This window comes from Nycticebus coucang, chromosome 3 (assembly GCF_027406575.1).
Source record: "Nycticebus coucang isolate mNycCou1 chromosome 3, mNycCou1.pri, whole genome shotgun sequence".
NCBI classification, from domain to species: domain Eukaryota; kingdom Metazoa; phylum Chordata; class Mammalia; order Primates; family Lorisidae; genus Nycticebus; species Nycticebus coucang.
In genome coordinates, this window is record NC_069782.1 from 26,659,213 (window position 1) to 26,679,429 (window position 20,217).

A 20,217-nucleotide genomic window follows, 5' to 3' on the forward strand; every position below is an offset into this window, starting at 1 on the left:
CCTCCTGCCTTGGCCTCCCAAAGTGCTAAGATCAATCACAAAATCATGGGCCATGCTTCTCAGTCTTTTTGTGTAAAGCTTTTATTAGGTTCCTATAAGCTAGAAGCAGGTATGTATAAATAAATCTAGCATGGTATAATAAGTGTGAATTACATACTTTTTATATATATAGTCAAGGAGAATTGCTACACTAGCAATTGTGGGCAACTTTTAAATGCACTAGAACAGTGGTTATTAATGAAGGATAAACAACATAATCACCTGTGGAACTTAAAAAAGAAATACAGATGTCCTGAATCTATCCCTAGAGACTCCAATTGATTAGATCTGTGGTAGGGACTAGATACATGTAGCTCCTTAAGAAAACATAATGAAAATCCCCAATTAATAACCCCTGCACAGAGAAATACCACCTTTATTATGAGTAAAGCACTGCCACCTTTATTATGAGGTGGTATGTCTCTGTGCAGGGGTTATTAATTAATAGTAATTAATACACAAATAATACCAAAGAATTCATTTTCAGTTTTTTTTTTTTTTTTTTTGTAGAGACAGAGTCTCACCTTATGGCCCTCGGTAGAGTGCCATGGCATCACACAGCTCACAGCAACCTCCAACTCCTGGGCTTAAGAGATTCTCTTGCCTCAGCCTCCCAAGTAGCTGGGACTACAGGCGCCCGCCACAACACCCAGCTATTTTTTGGTTGCAGTTCAGCCGGGGCCGGGTTTGAACCCGCCACCCTCCGTATATGGGGCCAGCGCCTTACCGACTGAGCCACAGGCGCCGCCCTCATTTTCAGTTTTTAAGTTTAGAAAATTTCTGCTTTCTATATTCTTTTTGGGTTCTGTCTATTGAAGCAGACAGATCATTGATAAAAGGCATGTATACAACTCTATTATATTATCATTAAGGTAGAAGAATATGATTGCTTATCCATATGAGAAGCTTAAAGAGTTGCATCCTACATTTAACTTACACATTTTCAACTCTCAGCAAATGAACTGAAGAACTACTATACAGATCCCATGCAGAAGTCAGTTCTTTAATTACACTGCTAACCTGTTCAAAAGTTGATAGAAAAACTATATTGAACTTACTTTAATGTGCACAATATACCCAAAGCTATGTGTACTGGAATTGAAGGACCATTTAAGGAATTTTCAAGAGTAATACTGATTCCATACAATGTAACGTAATCTACCTAGTAAAATGCAAGTTCACATTGTTAAAAGTAAAAATGTCATCAAATGCTTTGGTTATTTTAATATCAAATTACTCTTTTTGCCTTTCTAGAGATTAAGAAGCCACCAGTGGCCCCCAAGCCAAAGTTTATTGCGGCAAATAACAAGCCAGCTCCACCTCCTGTTGCTCCTAAACCTGACATTGTGATTTCTAGTGTTCCGCAGTCAACAAAGAAAGCCAAACCTGCAATAGCCCCCAAACCAAAAGTTCTGAAGAGTTCTGTTCAAGATGGTGGGCAGTCACCCTCAAGGAAAATTACTTTCAACCCTGAAGAGCATAAACGAGAATTACTGGAAAGCACTGCCAATTTTAATTGTAAAAATGTAGGAGAGCAGAATAACGATTATACTTTGCCAATGTGTCCCTGTAGTTCCTCGTGTATCCACAAGCTTGGGAATAGAGAGAACTTGTGTGTAAGGCAGCTTGTTTTAGCGCCCCTGGAAATGAATGAAAATTTAGAAAATTGTAAACTTGATGAGTCTTTGACTATAAAAACTATGAGTAAATACGATTGTCATGGTGAAAAGGCCAAAAACCAGACTAATGTAGTTTTAAAGGCAAGCGTCCTAGAAGGGAAGCTCAAAGATGTCTTAACACACCGAACGTCACCTTTTATTTCCTCAAAGAAGCATAGGTCCGTAGACAACCCAGAAATGAATGGTGGCTGTAATTCAAACAGACAATTCAGAATTGAATTTGAGGATTTGTCACCTTCCCCGCCCAGCTTTGAAAATGTTCCTGATCATCATAATTGCCACTTAAAGCTTCCTAGTGATGAATTTCAAAATTTTGAAGCTTGTCAGGATGGCAGCGAAAAAAGCAATAGTGACTTTTATTCCTCCAAACCAGAAGCTCTAGAAAATGGTGAAAAGGGTACTTTTATATCTTCAGATGAAGTTAGTAAAAAATCAGAAGTCGAAGATCTTGGTCCCTTAGAAATCCACTCAGTACCATATACCCCCAAATTTCCAACTCCCAAGCCCAGAAAGACACGCGCTGCTCGTCTCTTACGCCAAAAGTATGTAGATACCCCTAGTGAAAGTACTGAGGAACCAGACAATTCAAACAGCAGCTCTTCTTGTCTCAGCGAAGATAGTTTGAAAAACAATGAAATCAGTGTTCCGCATTTGAATGTTTTGTGTAGCCAGGAACAGGTGGACAAAATGAATCCAGGAAATAAAAGTGAATTGAATGTGGAGCCCAACAGTGACAGACAGGACTTCGTCAAGTCACAGAAAGCCAGGTGTCAGGGAACATCTTCCTTTGAAAAAACGACACCTTCATTAGATACAGACTCTGATTTGACTCCTGACAGCACTACAATAGATGGTTCTAGTACATCACTTGGTGTGGACAAAGGGACCAGTTTTATAAGATGCAGTACTCTATCTATGAGCCTGCCTAAGCAGCTCAAATTAACTTGCAATGAACATTTGCCTACTGCCTGTAACCTGGGAGTTTCTACCCCTCAAATGCAAAAGGAATCTGTAATAAAAGAGGAAGTTTCCTCAAGGATTGTTCCCCCAAAACCTCAAAGACACAGCTTGCCTGCTACAGGTGTGCTTAAAAAGGCTGCATCTGAGGAGCTTGTGGAGAAAAGTTCTTACGCCTCAAATGAAAAAAATTCAGAGAAAAGTCTAGAAAGAAATCATCTTCAGCATTTGTGTGCCCAGAACCATGGTGTGTCATCCTCCTTTGATATGCCTAAGCAGGCTTCTGAAAAGCCAGTGTGGAAATTACCTCATCCTATTTTACCCTTTTCAGGGAACCCAGAAACCTTAAAGTCTGTCACCTCCAGTAGTGAGCCTTCAACTGCCCTTACCAAGCCTAGAGCAAAGTCATTGTCTGCTGTGGATATGGAAAGGTGCACCAAACCTTGCAAAGATTCTACAAAGAAAAACTCTTTTAAAAAGTTGCTCAACATGAAACTGTCCATCTGTTTCATGAAGAGTGACTTTCAGAAATTTTGGTCCAGGAGTAGCCAACTTGGAGACACAACGGCAGGCAGCTTCTGCCGTAGGGAACGGAAGGGGATCGAAGGTGATTGGCATGGCTTGTTGGTAGGAGAAGGGAGGAGAAGTAAACCTATGAAGGCATATTCTGCAGATAATAACTACAGCCTGGAATCTCAAAAGAAGGGGAGGAAGTCTCCGGGCCAGACCAGTGCAGCTAATGGTCTGAGAGCTGAGTCTTTGGATGACCGAATGCTCTCCAGGGAGTCATCACCTAAGACACCCTGCAAGTCAGTTACAAGCCTCTGTGCCCCAGAGTATGAAAATATACGCCATTATGAGGAAATACCGGAATATGAGAACTTGCCGTTCATTATGGCTGTAGGGAAAACTCCAGAGCAGGAATGGCAGAATCCCAGCAGCATAGAGGACACCGATGCCAATGTGTATGAGGTGGAAGAGCCATATGAAGCTCCAGATGGCCCGCTGCCACTTGGACCCAGACATCAGCATTCCAGGTAACCCCTAGGTGCCGGGCAGACACTTTACACGCATCAATGCAGTTAACCCTCAACCAGCCTGTGAGACAGGAATGCAGGGGGGAAATCACTTTGTGAGGGTATGGTTTAGAAAGCACGATCATCAGTCTTTGGCTTCACAAAGCTTCATTGTTTTTGAGACAGAGCCTCAAGCTGTCGCTCTGGGTAGAGTACCGTGGCATCACTGCTCACAGCAACCTCAAACTCTTGGGTTTCAGCGATTCTCCTGCCTCAGCCTCCCAAGTAGCTGGAACTACAGGCACCCACCACAATGCCCGGCTGTTTTTTGGTTGTAGTTGTCATTGGTGTTTGGCAGGCCTGGGCTGGATTCGAACCCGCCAGCTCCAGTGCTTGTGGCTGGCACTTCAACCACTTGAGCTACAGGTGCCGAGCCCACAAAGCTTCTACACTTTCCTAGTGGGAAGTGTTCCCTCTTCTGACCAGCCAGTTATGCTGTGATAGCCTTTAATCTCAGTCCATCCTATGGTTTAATAATTTGTTGATGTGTCTGATGTTCTGTGTTCAGTTTGAAACTCCATGAAGAATTCCAGTCATATCTTTTTATCCTGCATGAGGCTAAGCAAGGGGCCCAGTAGTTGTTGGTTGGGTGTGTGAGAGAATGAATGAAAAGTAGGTAAAGGAAACCACTGCAGCTGTTTCCTTCCCTCTCTGTAGCCACAAAGGTAGCCTTTGCTTTGTATTCCAAGTGTTTGTTTTGTGTTTAACAAAAAAGCACACAGACCCTTTTTGAAGCCTTCAGATATTATTCTTAGGCTATTAACTTCAGGCCTTTGAGTCCTAAGCATCTTAAAATGTGACTTTGTAGAAATACATACCTGGGGGCGATGCCTGTGGCTGAATGAGTATGGCCCTAGCCCCCATATACCAGAGGTGGCGGGTTCAAACCCGGCCCTGGCCAAAAAAAAAAAAAAAAAGAAAGAAAGAAATACGTGCCTGGCACTAGTCAGGGATGGTTTAAAAAAGCATAATTGGGTGAATTGAATCAATACAATTTTCAAACAAGTCAGTGTGCCAAGTAAAGTTAATTTTTTGAAGTTGTTTTAACTGTCAGACATTCTTAACCTTTTTTTTTTTTTTTTTTGGCAGTTTTTGAGAGGGGCCAGGTTTAAACCTGCCACCTCCAGTATATGGGGCCTGCGCCTACTCCTTTGAGCCACAGGTGCCGCCCCATTGTTTTTTTTTTTTTTTTTTTTTGAGACAGATCTTACTATGCCGCCCTCGTTTGAGTGCTGTGCCATCACAGCTTACGGCAACCTCAAACTCTTGGGCTTTAGCTATATTCTTGCCTCAGCCTCCCAAGTAGCTGGGACTACAGGCGCCTGCCACAACGCCCAGCTATTTTTTGGTTTTAATTGTTATTGTTGTTTGGCAGGCCCGGGCTGGGTTCGAACCTGTCAGCTCCGGTGTATGTAGCTGGCACAGAGCCCCTAGCATTTTTCTTCACTTATATCCTCTCTGTCCTTCCTCTTTACCTAAAAAAACCTACTTTTTCTCTCTTGCCTAGTTTTTTTTGAGACAGAGTCTCACTATGTCCCCCTCAGTAGAGTGCTATGGTGTCACAGCTCACAGCAACCCCAAACTCTTGGGCTTTAGCAATTCTCTTGCCTTAGCCTCCCGAGTAGCTGGGACAATGCCCAGCTACTTTTTTGTTGCAGTTGTCATTATTGTTTAGCTGGCCTGGGCCAGGTTCAAACCCACCACCCTTGGTGCATGTGGCTGGCGCCGTAACCACTGTGCTATAGGCGCCGAGCCTCTTGACGTTTTTCTTATAGCTGACTTTAGTCTGTTTATAGCTGCCTGCTCTCTAAACATTAAAATCTGGGCAAAGGCCCCTTCCTTGGCCTAAATATTTCGACAGAGAATTGGAATGAAATATCCAGCTGTTTTTTTTTTTTAATTGTGTATTTCCATGCATGCTTTTCTTACCAGGGAATAATTTTATTGGTACTGTTTTCTTTTTAACATGCTTTTGTGTGTTATTTTGTTTGTGTGTGTATGTGTGTGTGATGAACTTTCTTGGCTTCTTTGCAATATATTTTTATTCTTGGCTATTATAATATTTTCTTCTTGAAATTGGGGTAAGTTTCCTGTTGGCTGTCAGGTAAATCTCAAGGGATTGCTCCTATCTCTGACACTGCCTCTTCATTTCTGGAACTTGTTCTTTATTGGTATGTTTCTTATCCAGTTAGGGTTCTGCTGCTCAGCTGGGAGGAAACTGTTTAGAAAGGGTTAGTGTCCACAGCCAGCCAGTACAGCTGTATGGCACAATTCATAAGGATGGTTCTTTCTGGAAGCAATAGGAAGCTGAGGACAGTTTTGGACAGGTTGCAGGCTGTGTGGTGTGAGTGAGCTCTGCTTTTGAATTTCACTTTCCATGGAGACTTTTGTTTAGGCCTGAAACTGGGCGCTCTGAACAGGCTTGAGACTCCTAAAATGTGCCAGCTAAATCAAAAGCCCTTAGTCATTGGGTCAGATTCACACAGTATTTATTGCCTGGGAAGTTGTTCCTTTTGTAAACATTGAGAGATTTCTGATTTGTTCATATTAAAAAAACAAAACAAAATATTGAGAGAAAGCAAAATCCCAGCCTTCCTGAGCAAGACACCTAGACCCAGTGGAGTGAGATAAATGAATGGTTGGGCAAACATTTCAGGTGAGCCAGAGTATGCAGGTGGAATCCTATTTGGTAGTCTAGCTGTTAAAAATATAGACCTGTGCCTTGGAATAGTTAAGTCAAAATCCAATACCCTGCCTGGGGTTCTAAAATGATAAGAAAATAATGCAAATTAATTCTGCTTAAGGTTTTTCTGCTGGAGTCACCAGAATCTTTAAAGGATTCTCAGCCCTCTGGGACAAAGAATCTTTAGTTTTACAGAGTCTACAGATCAACTAATTCTAGATTGGTAAACAGACTTTTGGCAAGCTCGGGTGGCTCATATGAGCACCTTTTATAGAATATAGATGTTTCATAAACCCAATAGCTTAACATTTATAAATTTATAACAACATGTTTATAATTTATCAGGAAACAATTGTAAGCAATCCCCAATTCCTAATAGGGTTGTATTCTAAAAATTTATGATAATTTGAAGCTCCGAGTGTATGTCCCAAAGAAACAGTTTTGGCGTAATGGTAGAGGTTCGATTTTAGCTCCCAAATGATATTAAGCATTAATTACTGGCTGGGCCCTTCCACCCACTCCAAGGCAGGTGATGCTCTACCCTTCCCAGTGCTCCTTTGATGCCAGCTGGGGCTGAAGCTGGACAGTGGCCAGGATGGGGTTGAGCACCTGGGATCTCAGAGGCGCAAATCCATAGGATCTGAGGCCCCAGGGTTTGTAGAAAGGCCGAGGGTGAGGTGACTAAGGAAGAATGAGGAAATAGGAGCTGGGCGAGCTGTGAAGAAGACTGTGAGGCCCTGGGAGAGATAAGGGAAAGGGAAGGGCCTGGTGGGGTGGGGTGGCTGGGAATTACTAGGCAATGAATTTCTTTACCTCCTTTTCTCAGTATTCCTGTACTTTCTCACCATCCCTCCTTCTCCTTAGCTTACCACCTGATTGAGCTAATTGGGTTTCTGACCCCAGGCAAGAGTGAGTTGGAGAACCAGGAAGAGGGGAGTGGATGGGAGTGTGGGGAGTGGCTCTGGTAAACCCCCGAGTCAGGGAGGATGAACAACGATATCTGAGGATGAAGGATAGTGGGAAGGGAAGTTCGCTTGGCTGCAGAAAGAGTAGCTTTAAGTGTTGCCAGATTGGTCGTTGTGTCCCTGTTGTGAATTCTCAGAGGGAGTTTTCTTGATACCAAAATTATGAGCAACTGGCACCTGTTCCCTGAAATGTTTCAGGCAATGGTAAACCTAAAACAACTAGCAGGCAAGGGACTCTTCTCTCACTGGTGTGCAGATGAGGAGTGCCCATTTACTCTTATTTTTAGTTAAGAAGTTTGATGTTCATAGAGAAGTTCTTAAAATTGGGGCTTTTGATATGCAAGGGTTATAAACAAATCAGCAAAATAATAGTGTCCAAATGTTGGAATTTTCCCCTTGAAATTGAGGAAGATTCCTTGACTGTATAAAGAAAACTCTTCTTGGAGACATGCCAGGTTTTTCCTGTGTTGTTTTACTTTGTTCTTATCATGGGTACTTCAAAGAAAAAAACATGGTAATTGGGTTTTTTGAGGTAACCCAGCAAACCCTCAATTTATTTTTTCTCCAGATGTTGACTGTCTGTCAAGCATCATGCATTCAAAGGTAAAAGGAGGGTGCCTACTCCCAAGGAACTTCTGCCCAGTCAGGCGACGACAATTATAGTACAATGTGGTTTTTTTAATCCAAGCTTCGTCCAAGTTGTCCTTGCCTGAGTTGTACCCTGCTCAGGGCATTAAAGACAGCCTCACAGATGTGGTGTGGCTCAAACGAAGGTTTTGGCATTTAGGAGTTTGTTTTTTTAATGTTGGTAAGAATGATTTTAGTGGTGCTCTGGGGACAGAAGCCAGATTGCAGAGTAAGTGAGAAGAGAGGAAGTGCAATCAGAAATGTGTATTGCTGTCTCTTGAAACTTTGCCCAGAAGTCCCTGTCAACTTGACAGGTTTGGATTTATCTTTTGGTCTTCAAGCACCAGAATTCCAAATAAAATAAACTTCAGAAAAAAATGTTTTTAATGAAATCAGTGTACCCTTCTCTCTGATGAATAGAAGGAATATTTTTTGTTGTTGGTTTGTTTCTTAACCATTTTAAACATGAGACCAAATGGCATTACAAGTCATGTCAAATCTTGTTATGGCATTTGCATTGTAAGTCATCAGCCCTGGTCCACAAGATCTTTCTCTTCGGTTGCATTTTACCATCTGGTGGTATTGCCGAACTTTAATATAACAGAGTATACATTAACAACCCTAATGAGCATTTCATGCCTTCATATCATAGATAAGATTGTGCAGTTAGAAGGTGGGGGTTGGGACTTACATGTCTCAACAGTAGCCCTTTTCCTGTAAGTTATTTTCAGCATCAGCTCAGGAAATATCAAAAATTTGTATGCCTCTTTAACTTTGTGTTTCTTGTGTTGGAATCACAGCCACATAGTTTTGGCAAATCTGTTTGTTTACATACTTACCCTACTTTTAAAACTGCAGCTTGAAGTGTTGGGTTTTATTTCTTGGCAATAATGCTCTTCTCTTTTCCCTTTTAATAAGAGATTAGGAATAAATATTAGGCATAGTATTAGGAATGAGTTAAATAGCAGGTTTTCTTTTTAAATGGCAGTATTTTGTCCAGTCGTATTACTTTGGTCTCGTTTACTGCCAAAGCAGATAAATGGTATTTTATCTCAAATATATGCTTTTATGTAGTAGACTGTTACTTTATATTTTTAGAGGCACATTTTATTTTATTTTATTTATTGTTGGGGATTCATGAGGGTACAATAAACCAGATTACACTGATTGCATTTGTTAGGCAAAGTCCCTCTTGCAATCGTGTCTTGCTCCCAAAAGGTGTGGCACACACCAAGGCCCCAACCCCCTCCTAGAGGCATATTTTAAATTGGAGATTAGAGAAGAAAAAAATACATATATGTTGAGAGAATATAAAATAAGATTGTGCGTGTATCCTGTCCTGCTTGGGAAAAATGCTTGCTTTGAGATAGTCGAAATTTGCACGCTTTGAAGGAATAAAAAGGTTGCATTATTTTTAGAGTTATCCAACTGGTTTTTCATCCTAGATTTTTATCAAGTTCTTGAACAATAAAAATCTAAAAGTCTTATAATTTAACCAAGGATATGATATGGTGGTTTTGGTTTCACACAATTGGAGTTAATTATATCACTGAAATTAGAATTGCTTTGTAAAATGAGTTTCTGATTTATGTCGTGTAAATCTTTTGGGAATGACAAATGTAAGGGCGGGTACAAGGAGAGCCCTCTTTCCTAACCATTTATAATCTTTGTAAGGATCTGATATGTAAAGGTAATCAGACAATCCTTCAATCTTTAGATGGATTAAACCTAATAGTAAGATGTTTGAGTCTCAGAATGCATTTTTGTAGCAGTAATAACTGTGAGTGGGAGTTACTTTCTTGGCCAGCCTGCAAGAACATATTGTGAACTAAAATAAAATCTTAAGCCCTCCAGCTGACTAAATGGACCCCATCTGGCCAAGGGGGCCCTAGAAATACCCTGAATCTGACAGGCGGTGAGAAGGGAGGTGAGACAAGCCTAATCATGCCCCCTCACTTCTTGGAGATATCCTTTATAACTCATTAATAGGCCTAGGGCTGTGCAAGACAAAACTTAAATCACATCTACATGTCATCCACTTATTTAACTGATCACTTCAGTCTGGGTATATGTCCAGAATATGCTGGTGACTTGTCTCTGATTACGAACTTCCTACGGTAAACTTCTAAGCCTTTAGACAAAGCTTCATTCCTTTAACTAATCACAAATCAAAGAATCTTTAAACACACCTATAACCTGTAATCCCCTACTTCAAGACATCCTGTCTTTCAGCCCAAACCAATGTACACCTTCCATGTATTGATTTGTGACTTTACATGTAATTCCTGTCTTCCTGAAATGTGTAAAATCAAATCATAACCCAATCACAGAGATGCACTTGATCAAGTCTTCTTGGGTGTGGCTCTCCTGGGCCATGGTCACACATATTCAGCTCAGAATAAACCTCTTTAAATTATTTTGCAGAGTTTGTGTTCTTTTCTGTAGCTTGTTATATATGAAAAATGTGATGAAAAGTAAGAGGAAATGAGACCGGCGATAAAAAAACAGCAATAAAGTTGAATAGTATTTGTGACTGTAGGTGCGGGTGCCTTCAAGGAATGAAAGGTTAGTATGTTGAAACGGTAAATAGTAAGAGGGAAGAGAATAGAGTGAAGAGGTGGGGAAGAAGAATTTTGGCTTGAGGATCCTCCAGGTGGTTCAGGGGAATTCTGGATCTAGGCTTGATTTTATATGAAAGGGGATGATTGTGTTCGTATTTTATCTATTCAAAGGTAATGCATTTCTTCATATGTTGCTTTTATCAGCTTTCTGTATTCTTGAATTTTTTAAATTCATCATCTTTTCCTGGAGTGATATAGATGAATTTGACCTTGGGGAAAGCCCTTTAGAATTAAAAAAAAAAATTAGACATGTTTGTATTAACCTATTCATTTTGATCCTTTCTCAAAACTATATTAGGTACAAGGAGCAATTCGTGTTACAGCACATTTTGATGTGGGAAGCTACAAATACAAAGTAGCGAGACTTAAAATGCCAAGTCTTTAAGTTCAAGAATAGAACTGCCTTGTCTCTTCTGGGTGGTATGGAAAAACTACTTCAATGGTTTAGTCTGCTTCTGGTAATTGTTTATGGATTTCAGGAGGAGAAAAGTACTATATTTGTAAGTAGTTTTGATACAGGCAGAGATGATCTAATATTGAAGCTGTTACAATAGGCGTGGCCACATAGACTGTTGGTGAAGTTCTCGGAAGAATAGCTATCTTGTGCAGTTTTCCTTTCCGGGTTTCTCAGCCCTTCTTGTTTGCCTTTATTTATAGATCCCTTTTTGTTTCCTACAGCATGAATTGGAGTAAGGTTGTATTCGGTGTTATGATACCGTTTTATACCCAAAGATATTGAGTCATGGTGGTAAAGTGATTTCATCAAATGTAAACAACAATGGAAGTGCATCTGGGTTAGTGATTCTGAACCCTTAATCTTCAAGGGTCTGTTTAGCAGACTCTCCCATTTATCAAAGTATTTTGATTTCTGATGCAGGAAAGGTGAAATAATAAACACTGAACAAAGAAAATCAGTTCCTCCTGAATGTTTGGATAAAAATAAAAAGGAAAACAAACACATTTAGCCTTTTTATGTTGGAAATAGTGCAACTGCTTGTTCTTTTAGCACCTGTGGATTTAGTTGAAAATTTCATGTTTTATTTTTTTGAAGTCAGTTTCTTAATTACATTTATAACAGTTGACATGCTTGGGCATATGTTATCATTGTGTGAAACATTAGAGATTAAAGAGTAGGTCTGATTGTTAATATACTTAGAATAGCTTGTTTTGTTTTTTAAATCTGAAAAGCAGTCCTGATTGCAGATCGTTTGGCAAGTGTCATTTCAAGTACAGCAAAGTAGATATTATCTATAAAGAAGGAATAATTTGTAGCTCCGCCCCCCTGCCCCCAACTTACTGTTGGTCTTCAGATGTATCCAGTCTCTGGTAAGGAAAAATTTTAATTTATATGAGTAGCTTTTTCATTACTTAATTTTTCTATTCCATGCCTCTTCTAGAAATATGAAGGCAAAGCACAGTTCATCTCTGTCACCCTTGTTAGCAGGGAGGATGGGCACAGTTCATCTCTGTCACCCTTGTTGGCAGGGAGGATGGGCACAGTTCATCTCTGTCACCCTTGTTAGCAGGGAGGATGGGAGGGAAGGATAGCCACTGAGATCATTTACAAATCCAGTTATGATTTACTTGGTAGCAAAAGTTTCTGAAATCTTAGTCTTACAGAAGTTTTGGAGTAAGGAAAATTACCCCAATTTTTAAATAGAGGACTTTTTCTCATCAAGTAATTTGAAAAACTTGGAAACTAAAGTATATCTTTTAATGGTTTTAGGTTAAATATAGCCATAGAGTCTTTTTTTGTTTTTTTTTGAGACAGAATCTCAAGCTGTCGCCCTGGGTAGAGTGCTGTGGTGTCATAGTTCACAGCAACCTCAAACTTGGGCTCAAGTGATCCTCTTGCTTCAGTTTTTTCTATTTTTAGTAGAGACAGGGTCTTTTTTGCTCAGTCTGGTCTCGAACTTGTGAGCTAAAGCAATCTACCCACCTTGGCCTCTCAGAGTGCTATGATTACAGGCGTGAGTCACTGCACCCGGCCCATAGAGTAATTTTTTTCACTTTTTAATTTTTATTATTATTATTTTTTGAGATACTCTCCCTCTGTCACCCTGGGTAGAGTGCCTTGATGTCATAGCTCACAGCAAACTCAAACTCTCGAGCTTGACCAATCCTCTTGCCTCAGCCTCCTGAGTAGCTGGGAGTACAGGCGCCCACCACAATGCCTGGCTAATTTTTCTATTTTTAGTAGAGATGGGGTGTTGCTGTTGAACTCATGAGCTCAAGTAATCCACCTGGGTCGGCCTCTCAGAGTGCTAAGATTACAGGCGTGAGCCATCATGGCAGGGTGCCATAGAATCATTAAACTCCAAAACTAAAGGAATCATTATAAATCATCCAGTCCAGTCTCTTCACTCACTGGTGAAACCAAAACTCAGCAAGACTTGTTGACTTTTCCTATACCACAGAGATGGGAAATTGCAAAACCAAGACTCCAACCTGGTGCTTCAAAAAGACTACACTGTGCTTTCTATGGCTGGGTGGAATCATGGTAGAGAAAGTTAGCAGGATTTAGAGTGCTCAAGTGATCATAGTTGTACAGAGGCTCAGGTTTGCTTGCATCCCTGCCCTTTTTCCTCCTGTTCTAACAGTTACAGTAAGGAGGGCTGCACACAGCTGCATGTGAACACAGAATTATATATACAGCTCCTATTTTTAAAAGGTACTTTCAGCTAAGTGAATATTTAAACTAGACAGAAACTTTGAGCAAACAAATATTTAATGCTACTAATATATGTTAAAACCCTCTTTCCTCCCAAACTATCTGACTCTCCATCAATCCATTTTTTTCTACACCTCACCAAAAGTCTATAAACCAGGCAATATCAAGGGTTAGGAATGTTGTTCAAATCAAATAGTGTGGATTTTATGCTTAGTAATTAGTAATAGCTACTGTTTACTCAGTATTTCTGATAGGCCAGTATTATGCTAGGAGCTCCCACATGTGTTGTTTAGTCCCTGCTATCCTATAAGATAGATATTGTCATTTTCTTTTAAAGATGAGAAAAACTGGGTGGTGCCTGTGGCCCAATAGGTAGGGCACTGGCCCCATATATACTGAGGGTGGCGGGTTCGAACACGGCCCTGGCCAAACTGCAACAACAAAATAAATAAAATTCTATAAAGATGAGGAAAACTAAGACCTAATGAGTTTAAGTAACTTGTCCAAAGGCACACAGTTAATATGAAGATAAACTGAGCATGGAACCTAGTTTTCTGATCCTGAAACATACTGATTTTATTTTATTTATTTATTTTTTTGAGACAGAGTCTCACTATGTCGCCCTAGGTAGAGTGCTGTGGCATCACAGCTCACGGCAACTTCTAACTGTTGGGCTTAAGCAATTCTCTTGCCTCAAGCTTCCCAAGTAGCTGGGACTACAGGGAGCCCACTCCAACACCCGGCTATTTTTTTGTTGTAGTTGTCATTGTTGTTTAGCAGGCCTGGGCCAGGTTCGAACCCACCAGCTCTGGTGTATGTGGCCAGTACTCTAGCCACTAAGCTATCGGTGGCAAGCTGATGTAACTGATTTTAAATCAGATCCTATTCATGTTCTGTGCTGTGAGCCATGATTTTGCTATTACTGCATTTTTTATGTTTGGTATTGGTAGAAGTCTGTGAGTCTTCTACGGTGGACAAAATATTCCCATCTCCAATTTGTTCACTGTCCAGAGGAAAGCACAGAGACACTTGCAGTGATATGTTTAGACACAGACATGAATGATCATTTTTAGAGGCCGCAGGTTTTTCATGCAAGAATAGCTCATTGAGGCCGGGTATGGTGGCTCACACCTAGCCCTCTAGGAGGCCAAGGCAGTGGATTAGTTGAGTTCACAAGTTTGAGACCAGCCTGAGCAAAAAGTGAGCCCCGTCTCTACTAAAAATAGAAAAAAACTGAGGCAAGAGGATTGCTTCAGGCGGCGCCTGTGGCTCAGTAGGTAAGGCGCCGGCTCCATATACCGAGGGTGGCGGGTTCAAACCCAGCCCCGGCCAAACTGCAACCAAAAAATAGCCGGGCGTTGTGGCGGGCGCCTGTAGTCCAAGCTGTTCGGGAGGCTGAGGCAAGAGAATCGCTTAAGCCCAGGAGTTGGAGGTTGCTGTGAGCTGTGTGAGGCCACGGCACTCTACAGAGGGCCATAAAGTGAGACTCTGTCTCTACAAAAAAAAAAAAAAAAAGGATTGCTTCAGCCCAAGAGTTGGAGGTTGCTGTGAGCTATGATGATGCCACAGCACTCTACCCAGGGCAACAGCTTGAGATTCTGTCTCCAAAAAAAAGAGCTCACTGATTGGAAAGCTTTTATGGTTAGTTAGGTATTAGGTGTTTTAAATGTTGGAAATTGAATGAATTAGATCATATTTGCATTTGGTCCATGTAGTGGTGGCTGCCATTCAAACCAAGTTAAATGTGGTTCCTGTCCTTTTCTAGTTGCATGTGGACATTAATGATATGGAAAGGATTACGCATGTCTCATATTTCTCCCCTGATTTACATGAGGGCTGCTTTTTAAAAATCTGTTATCCCTGTTCCTCTTTTCCTTCTCTCTGGCAAGTACATTCTAACCTCTAAAGCACTTTAATAGTTAATCATTACTATTTATGGATCCCCAAAGTAAATAACTTTGTAAGGCCAAAATACCTTTTGTGATAAGATAGTAGTACCCTTATTATCTTTTTTTTTTTTTTTTTGTAGAGACAGAGTCTCACTGTACCGCCTTCAGGTAGAGTGCTGTGATGTCACACGGCTCACAGCAACCTCTAACTCTTGGGCTTACGCGATTCTCTTGCCTCAGCCTCCCGAGCAGCTGGGACTACAGGCGCCCGCCACAATGCCTGGCTATTTTTTTGTTGCAGTTTGGCCCGGGGCTGGGTTTGAACCCGCCACCCTTGGCATATGGGGCCGGCGCCCTACTCACTGAGCCACAGGAGCCGCCCCCTTATTATCTTAATAGAATTAAATCAATGCCAGTGTCCCCACTGTCCCCCACCCCCTTAAAGAGGTGGGTGATAGTCTCTTTGTAATTGGTTGAAGATTTCTTAGAAGAGATAGGCTTTCTGGAGCCTTTTGAATTATAAAAGCGTAAGACCCAGATACTGGGTGAAGGAGCATGTTGGGTTTTGCCATGGGCTGACAAGAGTTCTCAGGCAAAGCTAAGAACTAGCATTATTGCTGGAGCTGCTAAACAGGGCCTATGCCTGGAACTTGTCCTCCAGGAGGCTTTCTGAGGCTACTACTGAAGTGGGCTTCTATAATTCACCCTGCCTAGGCTCAACTAAACTTGGTTTGTCTCATTTTAAGCAAATACTGTAAATCATACTATAGAAAGCATGTTCAAATTCCTTCTGTGTACAACCCACTGGGCATTTTTAACACTGTATCTCCATGAAATAATTACTGTGCTAATTGTAACAGCCTTCTCTAAAGGAAGCCAGATACGAAATTCTGCTTGGCTGTTAAAGGTAGAAATGAATATATGAAAGCATTCAAACTATGTTTTATTTAAAATATCCTATAAAACCAAGTACATGGTGGTGTGCACCTGAAGTCCCAGCCACTCAGGAGGCTGAGGTGGAAGGATCACTTGAGATCAGAAGTTGGAGGCCAGCCTCGGCAATATAGCAAGACCCCACCTCTTAAAAAAAATTCTGTAATTCAGACTTTTAATGAATTTGTCATTTTTTTCCTCTTAATTTAATTCAAATTAAAAACTGCCCAGAGGGCGGTGCCCTGTGGCTCAGTGAGTTGGGTGATGGCCCCATATACCAAGGGTGGTGGGTTCAAACCTGGCCTCGGGCAAACTGCAACAAAAAAAATAGCTGAGCGTTGTGGCAGGCTACTCGGGAGGCTGAGGCAAGAGAATCACCTAAGCCCAGGAGCTGGAAGTTGCTGTGAGCTGTGATGCTACAGCACTCTACAAAGTGAGACTCTGTCTCTAAAAAAATAAAACTGCCCAGAAATAGCTGCACAGTTGGCCTGGTTATTAGGATGTTTTGCTATCAAAGAGCATACAAGTATACACTTACAGGTTTTCATCTACAGGTATAGGTACATGTCTGTTTTACTGCCTTACATGGCTTCTTTTCTGCCTCTCCTCTTCCCTGCGTTTCATGCTAAAACAGAGGACAAACAAGGGATAGTGTTGTGATACTACTGCTCTGAAGGCTTTTGTTATAGGGCCTTGGTGAAATCCTGTGACCTCAATATGCCTTGGCCGTGGTGCCCCCAAACTCCTACCTCATGACAGTTGATTTTAGAGGTCTCTGATTCTCTTGTAAACATAGTGACAGCCAGAGGGAACATTTTCAAGTGATTTTATTCTATGGTAGCTAATCTTCAGAGAGAGAGTTAGATTTTTAGATTTCATTACATAGAATTTACATAGTAAATACACAGAATTTATTATAGAGTATGGATTTGACTTTTATAGAAATTAATAAACTTGGGTTGCCCTCAGATAAATTGGAACCAAATGATTACCTCCTATTCGAATGTTGTCGACATTTAGAAATTCGTGGGGTGGGGGTGGGGACAGCCTAGACATCGGGTAAACTAAGGACAGTTCCTACTCACAAGGAATTTACAGTCAGATTTATCTCTGTTTTAAATTGAATTTTATTAATGTAACTAGAGACTCACATGCAGTGAATGAATAATGCAGAGAGAAACTAGGTATGCTTTAGCTAGTTTCCCTAAATGGGAACATTTTGTAAAACTGTAATAAAATATCACAGCCAGTATATTAACATTTGCTACAATCCCCTGATCTTTAGATTTCCCCAGCTTTACTAGTGTTCTGGGTTTTAGTTCTGTATAATTTTATCCCATGCGTAGGTTTGTGTAATATCTGTCATCCCAAAGCCCAAGAATTGGAGGTTGCTGTGAGCCGTGTGACGCCACGGCACTCTACCGAGGGCCATAAAGTGAGACTCTGTCTCTACAAAAAACAAAACAAACAAACAAAAAAATCTGTCATCCCAGCTTCATCACCATAAGGATCCCCCCTGTTCCCCTTTCATGATCACACCTGCCTCCCTTCCACCTCTAATCCCTGGCTACCACTGGCCTATTTTCATGTTTTGTTTGTTTTTTTGTCCTTTCAGAAATGTTATATAAAATGGAACGATACAGGATGTAATCTTTTGGGTTTGGCATTTTTTATTCAGCATGATTTTCTGCAGATCCATCCAAGTCATTGTGGACCAGCAGTTCGTTATAGTGCTGAGTAGTGGTCAGTTAAAGAACATCTGGGCTGTTGCCACTATTTGGCTTTTGCAAATGAAGCTGTAATGGACATTCATGTTTAGGTTTTAGCGTGAATGTACATTTTCATTTCTCTGGAATATAGACCCAAAAGTACAATTGTGGGTTGTGTGGTAATTGCATGTTTAGTTTTATAAGAAACTGCCAAACCGTTTTCCAGAGTAACTGTGCCATGTGGCTTTCCCACCATAAGGGAAATGTGTGAGTGATGTAGTATAAGGGAAATGTGTGAGTGATGTAGTATCTCCACGTCCTTGCCAGTAATTGGTGGTTGTCACTGTTTATTTTAGCCATGTTGACAGGTGTGTATGCTGTCCCATTATGGCCGCCCGTCTTTCCAATCTCAAAACCTATCACCCTCCCCCCATATAAAAATGACCACATAAACACCCCATTCTTCCTCTTTCTTTTTTTTTTTTTTTTTTGTAGAGACAGAGTCTCATTTTATGGCCCTCCGTAGAGTGCCGTGGCATCACACAGTTCTCAGCAACCTCCAGCTCCTGGGCTTAAGCGATTCTCTTGCCTCAGCCTCCCGAGTAGCTGGGATACAGGCGTCCGCCACAACGCCCGGCTATTTTTTTGTTGCAGTTTGGCCGGGGCTGGGTTTGAACCTGCCACCCTGGGCATATGGGGCCGGCGCCCTACTCACTGAGCCACAGGCGCCGCCCCATTCTTCCTCTTTCTTTTTCTTCCTTTCCTTCCTTCCTTTCTTCTGTTTCCTTTTTGCTTTTCCTCCTTTCCTTTCCCTTTCTTTTCCTTTATTCTTTTTCTTTCTTTCTTTCCTTCCTCTCCCTCCCTCCCTTCCTTCCTTCTTTCCTTTTTTCTTAGAGTCTTCCTCTGTTGCCCAGGGTCTGGCTCAAAACAACATCGGATTCCTGGTTCAAGCAATCCTCCTGCTTCAGCCTCCCGAGTGGCTGGGACTACAGATGTCCACCACAGTGCCTGGCTAGTTTTAGTAGAGATGGGGGGTCTCACTCTGGTTTAGGCTGATCTCCAACTCCTGAGCTTAAGGGATCCTTCCACTTAGGCCTCCCAGAGTGCTAGGATTTCAGGCCACTGCCTGCACGGCCTTTACTGTTTTATATAAGGGACTTGTATATCCCTGGATTTTGTTTTTTTTTTGTTTGTTTTTTTGTGGGTTTTGGCCGGGGCTAGGTTTGAACCTGCCACTTCCGGCATATGGGAGTGGCGCCCTACTCCTTGAGCCACAGGCGCTGCCCGTATCCCTGGATTTTGGTGTCCTTGGGGATGGGACGGCACTGGAACCAATCCCCCACAGATACTGACTGAGGGATGACTACATCAGAATAAATATTATGAGAGAATACAGGCACCTTTGTATCCTTGACTCCAGCAGATACCTGGCACAAAATAGGTGGTCACATCTGAGCAAATAGTGGTCAGTTTAAATGTTGCTTTTGCTTGTGTGAAGTCAGAATCCAGCTGCATTTTGAGTAAACCAGTGTCCCACTGACCAGGCTTCCAGAATGCACAGGAAACATCTGTTAATTTTGGAAAGCAATTGCGCTGGTTTGGAGAATCACTGCGTTTTGCTAAAACAAAGCTCCCTTGGAGAAGAGAAGTTGAGTGAAAAGACCTCACATGCATCTGTCTTATGTTCGATCCATAGTGAGCATCCTTCCAAGACACATTCCATTTCTCTAACTCCACCAGTGCTATTACCAAACCTGCCAACAGACTGCATGGAGTCTAAATTCCCACCCCAATCAAAAGCAGCTTTTAAGAGTTTCTTAAGTACTACAAATCTTAACATAACTTCATGTGCTATTCAGCAAATGCAAAGACACTTGTCTCACTAAAAACATCTGGTCTGGTGGAACTAATTTAAATGAAAAAACTGTCCCCATGTCCTGAATGTACTAAGACTGAAAGTAAAAGAATCTGGGTGGTCTGTAAGTAGTTTTGGAGTTATCAAAAATTTACTAAAATGCCTGGCGAAGGGCCTGGTGAAATTTTTATATGTCTGAGGAAATATCAGAATGATTTAGCTATCTAAAATGTGTTTCATCCTACAGGGCAAATTATCTATATAATTATTTCAGGATTTCCACATGTAGCTTTCTGCCAAAATATATTATTTTAGACTCTGCTCTTTTGTCTCCATACAGCATATGGGTATGACTTAAAGTGTTTTGTGAGCTCCAGTGTGGACTAATTGGGTATCCATATGGAAAAGATTTAAGAGTATTACCTAAGAGAGCTACAAAATCTTTTAGAAAAATGTTAGCTTAAGAAAACTTCTCACCTTTTCCTTCTCACTGTACAACAGATAAAACCCCAT

The 20,217-nt window shown here is 41.3% G+C and overlaps 1 protein-coding gene across 2 annotated transcripts in view; it reads left to right on the top strand.

Annotated features, from left to right (window-relative positions):
* The window catches only part of FGD6 (FYVE, RhoGEF and PH domain containing 6), a 151,834-nt gene that overhangs the window by 5,214 nt on the left and 126,403 nt on the right, over positions 1-20,217 (top strand). For both annotated transcript variants that reach the window (XM_053585574.1, XM_053585575.1), the window contains exon 2: positions 1,294-3,712. In XM_053585574.1, coding sequence (XP_053441549.1) covers positions 1,294-3,712 — 2,419 coding nt within the window. The remainder of the gene's footprint in view (positions 1-1,293; positions 3,713-20,217) is intronic.